At 43.7% G+C, this 17997-nt stretch overlaps 1 protein-coding gene across 2 annotated transcripts; it reads right to left on the bottom strand.

Annotated features, from left to right (window-relative positions):
• Positions 1-2147: 2147 nt before the first annotated feature.
• On the bottom strand, positions 2148-17087 carry lamp5 (lysosomal associated membrane protein family member 5). 2 transcript variants are annotated; one of them, XM_084431650.1, is made up of 6 exons: positions 16862-17001; positions 15881-16059; positions 15501-15632; positions 15285-15402; positions 9966-10154; positions 2148-2442 (listed from the first exon to the last, which is right to left on the bottom strand). In XM_084431650.1, exons 1-6 carry the CDS (start codon positions 16896-16898, stop codon positions 2267-2269), a joined length of 831 nt encoding a protein of 276 aa, XP_084287776.1. In that variant the 5' UTR covers positions 16899-17001; the 3' UTR covers positions 2148-2266. The 2 variants fall into 2 exon arrangements, with proteins under 2 accessions (XP_084287776.1, XP_084287775.1); XM_084431649.1 differs by lacking the exon at positions 2148-2442 and adding an exon at positions 5849-6318 and having other exon boundaries at positions 16862-17087.
• Between the last annotated feature and the right edge of the window lie 910 nt (positions 17088-17997).

The following is a 17997-nucleotide window of genomic DNA, read 5'->3' as shown; positions in this document are numbered from 1 at the left end:
CTTTATTCCACAAAAGCCTTGTCTTTTCGTTAAAGTAGTGCATATTTACATATATAAAAAAACATTGGAAGCATATTGTATGTTTTATGAACAGTGAAAATGCTGACGATTCTGGAATTTCGGTCAAGTACATGCTATCTATGTCATTCAAAATCAAATATCTTCTATACGTTTTGGCTTTAATGATTAAGATTTCCTCAAGAAATAGCCAAGAACAAACCTGGTGTCCTCCATGATTCCTGTTCTTTCACACAACAAAGCGCTTGAACAGGATGAGTTCATATCACAACTTCAAAATTACAAATTCGAAATTTCCAATTGCATGTGAAGGCAGCATCAATGATTATTCATATATGTAAATATGCACTACTTTAACAACAATACAAGATGATGCAGCTGTGGTGGAAAAACTACTAAAGAGTCAAAATAATAAAGAAAAAACTAATAAACAGCCAGAGCAGAAATCGTTCTCTTCTCCGCCATGTTGAAAGTTTATGGCTCGCCCAACTTATTCCTGAGATTCCCTGTAGTAAATACAACTTGAGAGTACAATTTACAACTAGGAAACTCCGACTAGGAAACCCCGACTAGGAAACCCCGACTAGGAAACTCCAAATAGGAAACTCAGACTAGGAAACCCTGACTAGGAAACTCAGACTAGGAAACCCCAACTAGGAAACTCAGACTAGGAAACTCAGACTAGGAAACCCCAACTAGGAAACTCAGACTAGGAAACTCAGACTAGGAAACCCCAACTAGGAAACTCAGACTAGGAAACCCCGACTAGGAAACCCCGACTAGGAAACTCTGACTAGGAAACCCCGACTAGAAAACTCTGACTAGGAAACCCGAACTAGGAAACTCAGACTAGGAAACTCCAAATAGGAAACTCCAACTAGGAAACTCAGACTAGGAAACTGTGACTAGGAAACCCCGACTAGGAAACTCAGACTAGGAAACCCCAACTAGGAAACTCAGACTAGGAAACCCGAACTAGGAAACTCAGACTAGGAAACCCCAACTAGGAAACTCAGACTAGGAAACTCCAAATAGGAAACTCCAACTAGGAAACTCAGACTAGGAAACCCGAACTAGGAAACTCAGACTAGGAAACTCCAAATAGGAAACTCCAACTAGGAAACTCTGACTAGGAAACCCCAACTAGGAAACTCAGACTAGGAAACCCGAACTAGGAAACTCAGACTAGGAAACCCCAACTAGGAAACTCAGACTAGGAAACTCCAAATAGGAAACTCCAACTAGGAAACTCAGACTAGGAAACCCGAACTAGGAAACTCAGACTAGGAAACTCCAAATAGGAAACTCCAACTAGGAAACTCTGACTAGGAAATCCCAATTAGGAAACTCAGACTAGGTAACTCACACTAGGAAACTCACACTAGGAAACTCCGATTAAGAAACTCACACTAGGAAACTCAGACAAGGAATCCCCGACTAGGAAACTTGTATTTACTATAATTACGATATCACGTTAATGCAGCAATAATCATGACTTCAGAAGTGGGTAGTAAGAAATTTCCGTTTGAATGTAATAGCAGCATACAAGCTCGTTCTATACAAGGGCTGTGGAATTTCAGTGTATAAAATATACAATATGCTTCAAATGATTATTCATAAATGTAAATATGCACTACTTTAACAACAATACAAGTTGATGTTGCTGTTTTGGCAAAACTAATAAAGAATAGCAGTCACAGCAGCAATCGTTCTCTCCTCCGCCATGTTGAAAGTTTATGACTCCAACTGGGAAACTCAGACTAGGAAATGCCGACTAGAAAATTGAGAGTAGGAAACTCGTATTTATGATAATTCCGACAGCTCTTGAAGGCATAAATTTTCCCTTTTTCAGATGTAAAAGAAAAACCCCAGTCATCAAAGACCTTGTTAAACACTCCTCACATAAGAGTTGAACACACAAGTCATCCTGTTTCACACTAATACACACATCACTACATGGACACAAAATCATTTATTTCATTATTGTCTCATTTTGAAAAACATTAAATATTTTATAATCATAAAGTAATATGCAATCATCATTAATCATTGTATCTTATTTATATCCTTTAAGCAATTTAAATATCTCTATTTGTATACATTAGTTGGAAAACGACACACATGAGGAGTGCAGCAGTTACAGGATGATGGCGTTTGACATTTAACATCGTACGAGACACTGGACACACACAGACCAGAGAGAAAACAGGAGTCGTGATGATGTGCGTATGGCGTGTGCGTGGAGAGTTCACATGTTCTTGTAGAGCGAGCGGTCCCGGGGCAGCGGCGGCTGCTGAGCGCTCAGCTTCAGGTGGAAGTGGTAAACCGAGATGGTGATGACGATGATCAGGCCCAGGATGAGACCCAACACCAGCGGCAACATCTGCTCCAGCTGCTCGCGCTCGTCCGTTATACACTTATACGCTGCGAGAGGAGAGAAACACACCTTCCGTCACAAACACAGCCGAAAACAACATCTATCAACAGCGTGAATGTTGTTTGGTTTCAGGATTTGTTCTTCTGCACCTCAAGGCCGCCGAACATCTACTTCAGCAAGATTTTTCACAACATGACTTCATTAGATATGTTTCAATCCACCTAGTTTTATACAAACTCTGAGATATCGCATTAAAAAATGCTTTTCACGTGTCTGTGGCGAATGAGCCTTGAAACTCAGTGAAGCTGAAGTCAGACATCTGGTCATGTTCAACACAATCTCACGAGAGACTGGAAACACGTCACTGGAGCTTCAGCGGCTCGTACGAGTTAGTGCTGCATCACAAGCTAGCAGAGTTATCGTGAGTACGAGTTTCCTAGTAGGAAACTGGACATGAACCGCCCTCTGAAGTCGTATTTACTACTGAGAAACACTGAGATCATTTTGACTGCAGAGTTTCTGAGTTGGGCGAGCCATAAACGTTCAACATGGCGGAGGAGAGAACGATTGCTGCTGTGACTGATGTTCTGTATTAGTTTTCCACAACAGCTGCATCATTTTGTATTGTTGTTAAAGTCGTGCATATTTACATGTATGAATAATCATTTGAAGCATGTTGTATGTTTTATACAGAGGTATGCTGCCTTCACATGCTATCAGAATGATTATAAACATGAGTTTTCTACGCGAAATTTCCTAGTCTGCATTTCCTAATCAGTTTCCTAGTCAAAAATTCCAAGTCAGAAATTCCTAGTTGGAAATTCCAAGAAGTTCCAAGTCAGAAATTCCAAGTTGGAAATTCCTAGTCTGAGTTTCCACTCCAGAGTCGGAGCCATAAACGTTCAGCATGGCGGAGGAGAGAACGATTGCTGCTGTGACTGATGTTCTGTATTAGTTTTTCCACCACAGCTGCATCATCTTGTATTGTTGTTAAAGTCGTGCATATTTACATATATGAATAATCATTTGAAGCATATTATCAGAATTATTGTAAATATGAGTTTCCTAGTAAAAAATTCCTAGTTTGAAATTCGAAGTTTGAAATTCTGAAATTAGGTAAGGAAGTAGGAAACTCATGTTTATAATCATTCTGATAATATGCTTCAAATGATTATTCATACATGTAAATATGCACGACTTTAACAACAATACAAGTTGATGTTGCTGTTTTGGCAAAACTAATAAAGAATAGCAGTCACAGCAGCAATCGTTCTCTCCTCCGCCATGTTGAAAGTTTATGACTCCAACTGGGAAACTCAGACTAGGAAATGCCGACTAGAAAATTGAGAGTAGGAAACTCGTATTTATGATAATTCCGACAGCTCTTGAAGGCATAAATTTTCCCTTTTTCAGATGTAAAAGAAAAACCCCAGTCATCAAAGACCTTGTTAAACACTCCTCACATAAGAGTTGAACACACAAGTCATCCTGTTTCACACTAATACACACATCACTACATGGACACAAAATCATTTATTTCATTATTGTCTCATTTTGAAAAACATTAAATATTTTATAATCATAAAGTAATATGCAATCATCATTAATCATTGTATCTTATTTATATCCTTTAAGCAATTTAAATATCTCTATTTGTATACATTAGTTGGAAAACGACACACATGAGGAGTGCAGCAGTTACAGGATGATGGCGTTTGACATTTAACATCGTACGAGACACTGGACACACACAGACCAGAGAGAAAACAGGAGTCGTGATGATGTGCGTATGGCGTGTGCGTGGAGAGTTCACATGTTCTTGTAGAGCGAGCGGTCCCGGGGCAGCGGCGGCTGCTGAGCGCTCAGCTTCAGGTGGAAGTGGTAAACCGAGATGGTGATGACGATGATCAGGCCCAGGATGAGACCCAACACCAGCGGCAACATCTGCTCCAGCTGCTCGCGCTCGTCCGTTATACACTTATACGCTGCGAGAGGAGAGAAACACACCTTCCGTCACAAACACAGCCGAAAACAACATCTATCAACAGCGTGAATGTTGTTTGGTTTCAGGATTTGTTCTTCTGCACCTCAAGGCCGCCGAACATCTACTTCAGCAAGATTTTTCACAACATGACTTCATTAGATATGTTTCAATCCACCTAGTTTTATACAAACTCTGAGATATCGCATTAAAAAATGCTTTTCACGTGTCTGTGGCGAATGAGCCTTGAAACTCAGTGAAGCTGAAGTCAGACATCTGGTCATGTTCAACACAATCTCACGAGAGACTGGAAACACGTCACTGGAGCTTCAGCGGCTCGTACGAGTTAGTGCTGCATCACAAGCTAGCAGAGTTATCGTGAGTACGAGTTTCCTAGTAGGAAACTGGACATGAACCGCCCTCTGAAGTCGTATTTACTACTGAGAAACACTGAGATCATTTTGACTGCAGAGTTTCTGAGTTGGGCGAGCCATAAACGTTCAACATGGCGGAGGAGAGAACGATTGCTGCTGTGACTGATGTTCTGTATTAGTTTTCCACAACAGCTGCATCATTTTGTATTGTTGTTAAAGTCGTGCATATTTACATGTATGAATAATCATTTGAAGCATGTTGTATGTTTTATACAGAGGTATGCTGCCTTCACATGCTATCAGAATGATTATAAACATGAGTTTTCTACGCGAAATTTCCTAGTCTGCATTTCCTAATCAGTTTCCTAGTCAAAAATTCCAAGTCAGAAATTCCTAGTTGGAAATTCCAAGAAGTTCCAAGTCAGAAATTCCAAGTTGGAAATTCCTAGTCTGAGTTTCCACTCCAGAGTCGGAGCCATAAACGTTCAGCATGGCGGAGGAGAGAACGATTGCTGCTGTGACTGATGTTCTGTATTAGTTTTTCCACCACAGCTGCATCATCTTGTATTGTTGTTAAAGTCGTGCATATTTACATATATGAATAATCATTTGAAGCATATTATCAGAATTATTGTAAATATGAGTTTCCTAGTAAAAAATTCCTAGTTTGAAATTCGAAGTTTGAAATTCTGAAATTAGGTAAGGAAGTAGGAAACTCATGTTTATAATCATTCTGATAATATGCTTCAAATGATTATTCATACATGTAAATATGCACGACTTTAACAACAATACAAGTTGATGTTGCTGTTTTGGCAAAACTAATAAAGAATAGCAGTCACAGCAGCAATCGTTCTCTCCTCCGCCATGTTGAAAGTTTATGACTCCAACTGGGAAACTCAGACTAGGAAATGCCGACTAGAAAATTGAGAGTAGGAAACTCGTATTTATGATAATTCCGACAGCTCTTGAAGGCATAAATTTTCCCTTTTTCAGATGTAAAAGAAAAACCCCAGTCATCAAAGACCTTGTTAAACACTCCTCACATAAGAGTTGAACACACAAGTCATCCTGTTTCACACTAATACACACATCACTACATGGACACAAAATCATTTATTTCATTATTGTCTCATTTTGAAAAACATTAAATATTTTATAATCATAAAGTAATATGCAATCATCATTAATCATTGTATCTTATTTATATCCTTTAAGCAATTTAAATATCTCTATTTGTATACATTAGTTGGAAAACGACACACATGAGGAGTGCAGCAGTTACAGGATGATGGCGTTTGACATTTAACATCGTACGAGACACTGGACACACACAGACCAGAGAGAAAACAGGAGTCGTGATGATGTGCGTATGGCGTGTGCGTGGAGAGTTCACATGTTCTTGTAGAGCGAGCGGTCCCGGGGCAGCGGCGGCTGCTGAGCGCTCAGCTTCAGGTGGAAGTGGTAAACCGAGATGGTGATGACGATGATCAGGCCCAGGATGAGACCCAACACCAGCGGCAACATCTGCTCCAGCTGCTCGCGCTCGTCCGTTATACACTTATACGCTGCGAGAGGAGAGAAACACACCTTCCGTCACAAACACAGCCGAAAACAACATCTATCAACAGCGTGAATGTTGTTTGGTTTCAGGATTTGTTCTTCTGCACCTCAAGGCCGCCGAACATCTACTTCAGCAAGATTTTTCACAACATGACTTCATTAGATATGTTTCAATCCACCTAGTTTTATACAAACTCTGAGATATCGCATTAAAAAATGCTTTTCACGTGTCTGTGGCGAATGAGCCTTGAAACTCAGTGAAGCTGAAGTCAGACATCTGGTCATGTTCAACACAATCTCACGAGAGACTGGAAACACGTCACTGGAGCTTCAGCGGCTCGTACGAGTTAGTGCTGCATCACAAGCTAGCAGAGTTATCGTGAGTACGAGTTTCCTAGTAGGAAACTGGACATGAACCGCCCTCTGAAGTCGTATTTACTACTGAGAAACACTGAGATCATTTTGACTGCAGAGTTTCTGAGTTGGGCGAGCCATAAACGTTCAACATGGCGGAGGAGAGAACGATTGCTGCTGTGACTGATGTTCTGTATTAGTTTTCCACAACAGCTGCATCATCTTGTATTGTTGTTAAAGTCGTGCATATTTACATATATGAATAATCATTTGAAGCATGTTGTATGTTTTATACAGAGGTATGCTGCCTTCACATGCTATCAGAATGATTATAAACATGAGTTTCCTACGCGAAATTTCCTAGTCTGCATTTCCTAATCAGTTTCCTAGTCAAAAATTCCAAGTCAGAAATTCCAAGTTGGAAATTCCAAGAAGTTCCAAGTCAGAAATTCCAAGTTGGAAATTCCTAGTCTGAGTTTCCACTCCAGAGTCGGAGCCATAAACGTTCAGCATGGCGGAGGAGAGAACGATTGCTGCTGTGACTGATGTTCTGTATTAGTTTTTCCACCACAGCTGCATCATCTTATATTGTTGTTAAAGTCGTGCATATTTACATTTATGAATAATCATTTGAAGCATATTATCAGAATTATTGTAAATATGAGTTTCCTAGTAAAAAATTCCTAGTTTGAAATTCGAAGTTTGAAATTCTGAAATTAGGTAAGGAAGTAGGAAACTCATGTTTATAATCATTCTGATAGCATGTGAAGGCAGCGTCACTGTGTATAAAACACACAATATGCTTCAAATGATTATTCATACATGTAAATATGCACGACTTTAACAACAATACAAGATGATGCAGCTGTTGTGGAAAAACTAATAAAGAATAAATAGCAGTCACAGCAGCAATCGTTCTCCTCATGTTTTAGGTTCATGGCTCACTCAACTCAGTCAAAATGATCAGAGCTTTCATGATCTGAGAGGGTGTTCATGTCCAGTTTCGGCTAGGAAACTTGTGTCTGATAGCATGTGATGGGGATGTTGTTCTGCTTTAGGATTTGTTGGTTTGCACATAAATTACGATAGAAATACATACAATAACCAGTGGACCAATGGCATCGCAGCGTCTCTAATGTTGGTTTGGTGTTTCTGAAACGCTGGAGTCGAAGTGTGTGATCAGAATGATCTGGTTTAACTCCCTCCAGAAGCGTCTCACACGAGTGTGTTCCCGAACACCAGCATCCGAACGCAAGAGAACACGACAGCGTTTACTGTGTTTCGTCTGACGCTCGAGACACACTCGTTCATGATGGAGGGACAAACAGCCGACTGCAGAAACTTACTGTTTATTTCTGATATTTTGTGCTGATTGTGGGATGGAAACGCTGCTTTATTCACAACTGATTTATGTGATATTCCAATCATGCACACAAGTGAAATTCACAGCGTTGTTAGAGAACCAGTTTGCTGAGTTTTAATGTGTGATGCTGAGGTCAGCGTGTGAGAATGATGAGTGAACACGACCGCCTTAAATAAGATTGTGCAAAAGCAGCAGATCTGTCAGAAACATCTTCATCCTCTTCATGCGCTGACAGACGTCAGATCCACACACTCCTACACACACTACACACACTCCGACACACACACTCCGACACACACACTGACAAATGACTGAGATCACCGGTTCCATGAGGAAACTTTAACATCCATGGAATGACTGAAGGTTCTTTAAAGTGAAGAGAAAAGCTTTTCTTAATAAAAGATTCTTCACAATAAGAAAAAAGGTCTCTTTTAATCAGAACTGGTCACTGAAACGTTCTTTGGGGAACCAAAAATATTGCTGCAAAAAAAAAAAAAAAAAAACGAGGTTTAGCACGAGGTTCAGAACCTTTATTTTCTAGTGTAAGCTTTTGTTCCCTTCACATCGGCGTTGGACAGGGAACTGTAATGTTGCCGGGCGAGGCGCTCAGCGGGACGAGCTTTTGTTCAGCGCTGAAGCAAACGGCCCATAAATCACTGAGACTATAAAGAGAAGAGTAACGCTCACTGCGGTAAACAGCCATTACACCCTCACACACTCTCACACACACATCTCACAGGTCACCGAGAGGTCACGCAACACAACTAACCTGTTCAAACCAGAACCTGAACTACTAAACCACTGCGACACACACACACACACATACACACACACACACACACACACACTGGAAGAAAGCGGACTGCAGAAACACACTGCAAAGCATGATGTTCTTCCTCAGTGTTTCTGTCTCGTTCTCCAGCACAAACATCTAAACATTCTTAAATCAAGACACATTTCCTGGAGAAGGAGCATGACTGAAGATATAAAGTGTTTTCTGAAAGTGAGTTTGTGCTTAATTCAAAGAGAAAACGATTATTTTTCTGAATCCATATTTGTTCTTGTTTTAAGCACAAACTCACTTCATTTTGAGACATTTTTCATTAAGCAAGATTTAATATTTTAAGTAATTGTGCTTCTCCAGTAAATGTACAGTCTAATCAAAATGTATTCAGACATCTTCAACATTTCTCACATTATCACAGTTTATTCGCTATAGTTTATCAAATGATATTTGACTGGTTTTGTCCGTCCTTCTGTTAGACTGTCTCACACATGAATTATGTTGAATATCTGTCAGCTGTTAAATTTAACTACACAATTAGATAATACCAGTTTAGCTCAACCAATCACCAAGCAATGCTTCATTGTGTTCAGTCTGTGTGTAAAAAGAGCATTAGCAATTAAAGACAAACACACTTCAGCAAAACATGATCAGCTCAAAGTGTCCCAATCATTTCTGCTCCCAAATGTGTATTAATGTCACTGGTAGGGTTAGGGTTAGGTTATGTCACTGGTAGGGTTAGGTTATGTCACTGGTAGGGTTAGGGTTAGGTTATGTCACTGGTAGTCACTGTATGAAGAATATTTGGGTATAATATGTCTCCGTTTATTTTGCTCTCCTCACTTACAGAAATGAGCTATTGTGTCCTGATCACACTAGTGAAACAATATACAAAATGATATGTGGTGTCTGAATAATTTTTGGTTTGACTGTATCTTGATTTAATAATGTTTCGATATTTGTGCTGGAAAACGAGACAGAAACTCTGAGGATGATCATCATGTTTTGCACTGAAACTGATTTTTAAGGGAGGAAAATGTGTTTAATTTCCATAAAAATAACTTCCCAATGCAGTAAATCCGAAGCTGCAGAAACATGTCTTGATGACAGCTATAATCTGATGTTTTGTGCTGTAACGTGTTCAAGCTTACGTTCACTGAAGACGAAGTCGCTGGTGATGTCGAAGGGCTGAATCTGTGTGTCGTACATGTAGACGGTGATGCCCTTCTGATGGTCACTGGAGATCATGGTGAGCGTTTGCTGAGCCGAACACACGTACGAGCGTCCAGCGGGAGTGACCAGCGCTGAGAGGAGGTGTGTGCTGGCCGTGTGTTTCCCCGCTGCACACACACACACACACACACACACGGTCATTACACCTCCACCAGAACTCTGATCAGCAGAATCATCTTTTATTCACTGCAGTTCTAGCTAAACTAGATCGAAGCAGGCGAGTTCCTGTAGCGAGTCGTCAGTCGGAGTGTGTGAGTGTGTGAAAGCGCAGTGATAGTCGGTGTGTGTGAGTGTGTAAAAGTGCAGTGGTGGTCGGAGTGTGTGTGTGAGTGTGTGAAAGCGCAGTGATAGTCGGTGTGTGTGAGTGTGTAAAAGTGCAGTGGTGGTCGGAGTGTGTGAGTGTGTAAAAGCGCAGTGGTGTCGGTGTGTGTGAGTGTGTAAAAGTGCAGTGGTGGTCGATGTGTGTGAGTGTGTAAAAGCGCAGTGGTGGTCGGTGTGTGTGAGTGTGTAAAAGCGCAGTGATGGTCGGAGTGTGTAAGTGTGTAAAAGCGCAGTGATGGTCGGAGTGTGTAAGTGTGTAAAAGCGCAGTGGTGTCGGTGTGTGTGAGTGTGTAAAAGTGCAGTGGTGGTCGATGTGTGTGAGTGTGTGAAAGCGCAGTGGTGGTCGGTGTGTGTGAGTGTGTAAAAGCGCAGTGATGGTCGGAGTGTGTAAGTGTGTAAAAGCGCAGTGATGGTCGGAGTGTGTAAGTGTGTAAAAGCGCAGTGGTGGTCGGTGTGTGTGAGTGTGTAAAAGCGCAGTGATGGTCGGAGTGTGTGAGTGTGTAAAAGCGCAGTGGTGTCGGTCGATGTGTGTGAGTGTGTAAAAGCGCAGTGGTGGTCGGAGTGTGTGAGTGTGTAAAAGCGCAGTGATGGTCGGTGTGTGTGAGTGTGTAAAAGCGCAGTGGTGGTCGGTGTGTGTGAGTGTGTAAAAGCGCAGTGGTGGTCGGTGTGTGTGAGTGTGTAAAAGCGCAGTGGTGGTCGGAGTGTGTGAGTGTGTAAAAGCGCAGTGGTGGTCGGTGTGTGTGAGTGTGTAAAAGCGCAGTGATGGTCGGTGTGTGTGAGTGTGTAAAAGCGCAGTGGTGGTCGGAGTGTGTGAGTTTGTAAAAGCGCAGTGGTGGTCAGTGTGTGCGAGTGTGTAAAAGCGTAGTGATGGTCGGTGTGTGTGAGTGTGTAAAAGTGCAGTGGTGGTCGGAGTGTGTGAGTGTGTAAAAGCGCAGTGGTGGTCGGTGTGTGTGAGTGTAAAAAGCGCAGTGGTGGTCGGAGTGTGTGAGTGTGTAAAAGCATAGTGGTATCGGTGTGTGAGTGTGTAAAAGCGCAGTGATGGTCGGTGTGTGTGAGTGTGTAAAAGCGCAGTGATGGTCAGAGTGTGTGAATGTGTAAAAGCGCAGTGGTGGTCGATGTGTGTGAGTGTGTAAAAGCGCAGTGGGTGTCAGTGTGTGTGAGTGTGTGAAAGCACAGTGGTGGTCGGAGTGTGTGAGTGTGTAAAAGCGCAGGTGGAGTCGGAGTGTGTGAGTGTGTAAAAGCGCAGTGATGGTCGGAGTGTGTGAGTGTGTAAAAGTGCAGGTGGGGTCGGAGTGTGTGAGTGTGTAAAAGCGCAGTGATGGTCGGTGTGTGTGAGTGTGTAAAAGCGCAGTGGGTGTCGGAGTGTGTAGCGCAGTGGTGTGTGTGAGTGTGTAAAAGCGCAGTGGTGGTCGGTGTGTGTGAGTGTGTAAAAGCGCAGTGATGGTCGGAGTGTGTAGCGCAGTGGTGTGTGTGAAAGCGCAGTGATGGTCGGAGTGTGTGTGTGTGTAAAAGCGTAGTGATGGTAGGAGTGTGAGTGTGTAAAAGCGCAGTGGTGGTCGGTGTGTGTGAGTGTGTAAAAGCGCAGTGATGGTCGGTGTGTGTGAGTGTGTAAAAGCGCAGTAATGGTCGGAGTGTGTAGCGCAGTGGTGTGTGTGAAAGCGCAGTGATGGTCGGTGTGTGTAGCGCAGTGGTGTGTGTGAGTGTGTAAAAGCGCAGTGATGGTCGGAGTGTGTGAGTGTGTGAAAGCGCAGTGATGGTCGGAGTGTGTAGCACAGTGGTGTGTGTGAGTGTGTAAAAGCGCAGTGATGGTCGGAGTGTGTAGCACAGTGGTGTGTGTGAGTGTGTAAAAGCGCAGTGATGGTCGGTGTGTGTGAGTGTGTAAAAGCGCAGTGATGGTCGGAGTGTGTAGCACAGTGGTGTGTGTGAGTGTGTAAAAGCGCAGTGATGGTCGGAGTGTGTAGCACAGTGGTGTGTGTGAGTGTGTGAAAGCGCAGTGATGGTCGGAGTGTGTAGCGCAGTGGTGTGTGTGAGTGTGTAAAAGCGCAGTGATGGTCGGAGTGTGTAGCACAGTGGTGTGTGTGAGTGTGTAAAAGCGCAGTGATGGTCGGAGTGTGTAGCACAGTGGTGTGTGTGAGTGTGTGAAAGCGCAGTGATGGTCGGTGTGTGTGAGTGTGTAAAAGCGCAGTGATGGTAGTAGTGTGTGAGTGTGTAAAAGCGCAGTGATGGTCAGAGTGTGTAGCACAGTGGTGTGTGTGAGTGTGTAAAAGCGCAGTGATGGTCGGTGTGTGTGAGTGTGTAAAAGTGCAGTGATGGTAGTAGTGTGTGACTGTGTAAAAGCGCAGTGATGGTCGGAGTGTGTAGCACAGTGGTGTGTGTGAGTGTGTAAAAGCGCAGTGATGGTCGGTGTGTGTGAGTGTGTAAAAGCGCAGTGGTGGTCGGTGTGTGAGTGTGTAAAAATGCAGTGATGGTCGGAGTGTGTAGTGCAGTGGTGTGTGTGTGAGTGTGTAAAAGCGCAGTGATGGTCGGTGTGTGTGAGTGTGTAAAAGTGCAGTGATGGTCGGAGTGTGCGAGTGTGTAAAAGCGCAGTGATGGTCGGAGTGTGTGAGTGTGTAAAAGCGCAGTGATGGTCGGTGTGTGTAGCGCAGTGGTGTGTGTGAGTGTGTAAAAGTGCAGTGATGGTCGGAGTGTGAAAGCGCAGTGGTGTGTGTGAGTGTGTAAAAGTGCAGTGATGGTCGGAGTGTGTGTGTGTGTGAAAGCGCAGTGGTGGTCGGAGTGTGTGTGTGTGAAAGCGCAGTGGTGGTCGGAGTGTGTGTGTGTGAAAGCGCAGTGGTGGTCGGAGTGTGTGTGTGAAAGCGCAGTGGTGGTCGGAGTGTGTGTGTGTGAAAGCGCAGTGATGGTCGGAGTGTGTGAGTGTGTAAAAGTGCAGTGATGGTCGGTGTGTCAGTGGTGAGTGTGAGTGTGAGTGTGTAAAAGCGCAGTGATGGTCGGTGTGTGTGAGTGTGTAAAAGTGCAGTGATGGTCGGAGTGTGAAAGCGCAGTGGTGTGTGTGAGTGTGTAAAAGTGCAGTGATGGTCGGAGTGTGTGTGTGTGTGAAAGCGCAGTGGTGGTCGGAGTGTGTGTGTGTGAAAGCGCAGTGGTGGTCGGAGTGTGTGTGTGAAAGCGCAGTGGTGGTCGGAGTGTGTGTGTGTGAAAGCGCAGTGATGGTCGGAGTGTGTGTGTGTGTGTGAAAGCGCAGTGGTGGTCGGAGTGTGTGTGTGTGTGAAAGCGCAGTGGTGGTCGGAGTGTGTGTGTGTGTGAAAGCGCAGTGGTGGTCGGAGTGTGTGTGTGTGAAAGCGCAGTGGTGGTCGGAGTGTGTGTGTGTGTGTGAAAGCGCAGTGGTGGTCGGAGTGTGTGTGTGTGAAAGCGCAGTGGTGGTCGGAGTGTGTGTGAAAGCGCAGTGGTGGTCGGAGTGTGTGTGTGTGAAAGCGCAGTGGTGGTCGGAGTGTGTGTGTGTGTAAAAGTGCAGTGATGGTCGGAGTGTGTGTGTGTGAAAGCGCAGTGGTGGTCGGAGTGTGTGTGTGTGTGTGAAAGCGCAGTGGTGGTCGGAGTGTGTGTGTGTGAAAGCGCAGTGGTGGTCGGAGTGTGTGTGTGTGAAAGCGCAGTGGTGGTCGGAGTGTGTGTGTGTGAAAGCGCAGTGATGGTCGGAGTGTGTGAGTGTGTAAAAGTGCAGTGATGGTCGGTGTGTCAGTGGTGAGTGTGAGTGTGAGTGTGTAAAAGCGCAGTGATGGTCGGTGTGTGTGAGTGTGTAAAAGTGCAGTGATGGTCGGAGTGTGAAAGCGCAGTGGTGTGTGTGAGTGTGTAAAAGTGCAGTGATGGTCGGAGTGTGTGTGTGTGAAAGCGCAGTGGTGGTCGGAGTGTGTGTGTGTGAAAGCGCAGTGGTGGTCGGAGTGTGTGTGTGTGAAAGCGCAGTGGTGGTCGGAGTGTGTGTGTGAAAGCGCAGTGGTGGTCGGAGTGTGTGTGTGTGAAAGCGCAGTGATGGTCGGAGTGTGTGTGTGTGTGAAAGCGCAGTGGTGGTCGGAGTGTGTGTGTGAAAGCGCAGTGGTGGTTGGAGTGTGTGTGTGTGAAAGCGCAGTGGTGGTCGGAGTGTGTGTGTGAAAGCGCAGTGGTGGTCGGAGTGTGTGTGTGTGAAAGCGCAGTGATGGTCGGAGTGTGTGTGTGTGTGTGAAAGCGCAGTGGTGGTCGGAGTGTGTGTGTGTGAAAGCGCAGTGGTGGTCGGAGTGTGTGTGTGTGAAAGCGCAGTGGTGGTCGGAGTGTGTGTGTGTGAAAGCGCAGTGGTGATCGGAGTGTGTGTGTGTGAAAGCGCAGTGGTGGTCGGAGTGTGTGTGTGTGTGTGAAAGCACAGTGGTGGTCGGAGTGTGTGTGTGTGAAAGCGCAGTGGTGGTCGGAGTGTGTGTGTGTGTGTGTGTGTGAAAGCGCAGTGGTGGTCGGAGTGTGTGTGTGTGAAAGCGCAGTGGTGGTCGGAGTGTGTGTGTGTGAAAGCGCAGTGGTGGTCGGAGTGTGTGTGTGTGAAAGCGCAGTGGTGGTCGGAGTGTGTGTGTGTGAAAGCGCAGTGGTGGTCGGAGTGTGTGTGTGTGAAAGCGCAGTGGTGTCGCAGTGGAGGACGCAGATCTGCAGCGCTCGGCTTTGTGTCTCAAACCAAAATCATGCAGAAGAAAAGCTCATTTTCAACAATAAAAGCTCATCAATCATGAGCCAAAATAATATCAATGATCTGCAGGTTAAATCCAGTGTCGAGATCCTGAGTTTACATGAACTGGAGCATCAAATCACAAATCAAGTCTATTTTTGTAAAAGATGATGATTATTTACTAATGTTAATCTGTAACCGATCATTGATTTTATTTTGAACACAAATGTGCCGAGAGTGTTTTACTCACGATTATAAGCGCTACTGAAGTGTGTCTTCTCTGACGTGTCATAGACCAGCTGAACCTTGTTCATCTTCCACACTTCAGTTTCCTTCGCTTTTCCATCACTGCCCATCGTGTGTTTCTCCTACACACACACACACACACACACACACACGTGTGAGTAATCCACATAACAGTGAAGTGCAGTGATGGATGATCATCAGTTTCTGCTCGGATCCTAACCTTTGAGAAGAAGATTCGGAATGTGAAGGAGTGATTGATCCATGAGATATGAAGCTCTGAGTCTGTGTTCCCGCATTTCCCAGCAATCTGAGCTCCACGCGGGATCGACACGGACGCCTGCTCTGTTATCAGCTACACACACACACACACACACACACATAAATAAATATATATATATGATATAAGCATCATCTCATGTTTTAAGTTTCCAAACGCATCAAGCATCCTGATGGGACCAGCAGGATAATAATGTTTTAACTTCTGAATCAAGGATCCTAAAGGATCAAATCCAACTGAAATCCATGTTGCTGTTTTTATTCTACTAGATCAACTCAGAACGGTTCATTTAGGATTCAGTGAGACAGAATAGAGTCGCTCACGTCGATTCCGTTCAGCGCCAGAACATCGTATGGAATCAGGAATTTCACCGCAAACTCCGCCATCAAGCAGGTCGTTTCATTTTCCCGGACCACAAAAATCTCCCGGTCGGGATTCGCTGACAGTCCGGAGAGATTCTCCACCTCCTGCTCCGCAGAAACACTGAGCGCTGACAGAGAGCCTGTGGGAAATCAGGAGAAACCAGGAGAAATCATGAGAAATCATGAGAAATCATGAGAAACCAGGAGAAAACCAGGAGAAATCAGGAGAAATCAGGAGAAACCAGGAGAAAACCAGGAGAAATCAGGAGAAATCAGGAGAAAACCAGGAGAAATCAGGAGATCATACAGTCTCACACACAGTTAATGAGTCTCGCCTGTTCTACTCTATTTCTAATGTGTTCTATTGTGTTGGGAGCTGCTCTTTGTTTCGTCCACCAGGGTTTGAGACACACAGTTTCTCTGCAGTGAAACAAGAAACACACATTCTCTTCTGGACACTAAAGTCAGATCTAACACAATGCTTCGAGAAACTACAACTGGAAGCAGATTTCTTTTTAGAATTCTGTAATTTTCCTCAGTTTCTCTTCAGAGGATCTTAGATTTGTGCTTCTTTCTCATTCTGATAAATTAATAGTGTAATAATAATTAAGCGTTTGTTACACGAATACATGTAACAGAATCAAACTCCCAGCAGATCATCGTCGGCGGCGACTGTACAATAACCGCAAGTTTGACAAAAACGAGCCTCATATTTGATGAAGTTTGCATCGCTGATTCTGCTATTTTCCTCCTCATATTTGATGAAGTTTGCATCGCTGATTCTGCTATTTTCCTCCTCATATTTGATGAAGTTTGCATCGCTGATTCTGCTATTCTCTTGCTCGTGAAGCTGCGTATTGCACGCGCCTGTCTCGTATAAAGCGCTATATGTAAAAAATAAACTATAGGTTGTTATGCCATAAACATGCGAGCAGAACTTACCGAGCAGCAGAAGTGCAGTGCAGTGAAACTCCATCATGAAGAGAAGATCCTGCAGGGAATGAGCGGAAGATTCCAGAGGAACTCCAGCATCAGATGCAGGTGCGCGTGATTCACGCCTGCAGACGCTCGCGACGCGCACGCATCACTCGTGCGCTCGGACACTCCGCGGACCCCGCACTGCAGCGCGACACGAGCCCGCGTCCAGCGATCACATCATCATCATCACATCATCATCATCATCATCAGCCGGTGTGCTTCACTCCTGCTCGCGCACGACGCGCACGTTAAAGTCCTTCGGTGGTTTTCCGCAGGGAAACGCAATAAAGGGAATGCCTTTTCTGCAGGGATGCACTTTATTGCATTTAGTAAAAAAACAAAAAACATCCTTTTATGGGACACTGGGGTTAGGTGTCACATGGTCTGCATCTTCAGGATCTATCAGGGTTTTAATGCGTATTAGAGCACTGTCATAAAATACAATCATTTTTAAAGCAATTTACAATAAAACACTCGCATACATTCAGACGAGTATTTTTCATAGATTCATAAACGTGGTTTGTTGTGCGTATTTTTAAGCAATTCATTAATTGCAGTTTCTGATAGTTTTCTGTATGTCAACGTTTTGTAAAATATTTCTTAATTGCCTTTTTTTTAAATGCAGAGTCTGTTTAATGACAGGTGACAACTTACCCCATATAGACTGACAATATTCTATTTCTATATCTGCTATGTGGGTGATGAGTGTTAAATGGAGAAGAAGAAAAAAACACACGTTCACAGTTATTGACCGGGGCAAAACCAATTTTCCCAAGAACTGTATATATATATACTTTTTTTAATATATTTTTTAATTTTTTTGTAGCTGTTAGGTTTGTGTCTAAACAGAAATTGACTTTCAAAAATAAACCACTGTGACAACTAGCCCCGGTCTGCCCTAACATAAATGACTGGTATTCGAAACACTTGCACGAAAAAAAGGAATATACATTTTTGGTAACAATTTACAAAAAGGTTCATTAGTTAAAATTAGTTAATGTATTTAATAAAATGACCAATACATTTGTTACTGTATTTATTAATATTTGTTAATAAAAATACAGCTGTTCATTGTTTGTTCATGTTAGTTCACAGTGCAT

This window comes from Rutilus rutilus, assembly GCF_951802725.1.
Source record: "Rutilus rutilus genome assembly, chromosome: 15".
Classification (NCBI taxonomy): Eukaryota; Metazoa; Chordata; class Actinopteri; order Cypriniformes; family Leuciscidae; genus Rutilus; species Rutilus rutilus.
Note: the sequence above shows the minus strand (reverse complement) of the source record. Positions and strands in the feature narration are given on the sequence as shown.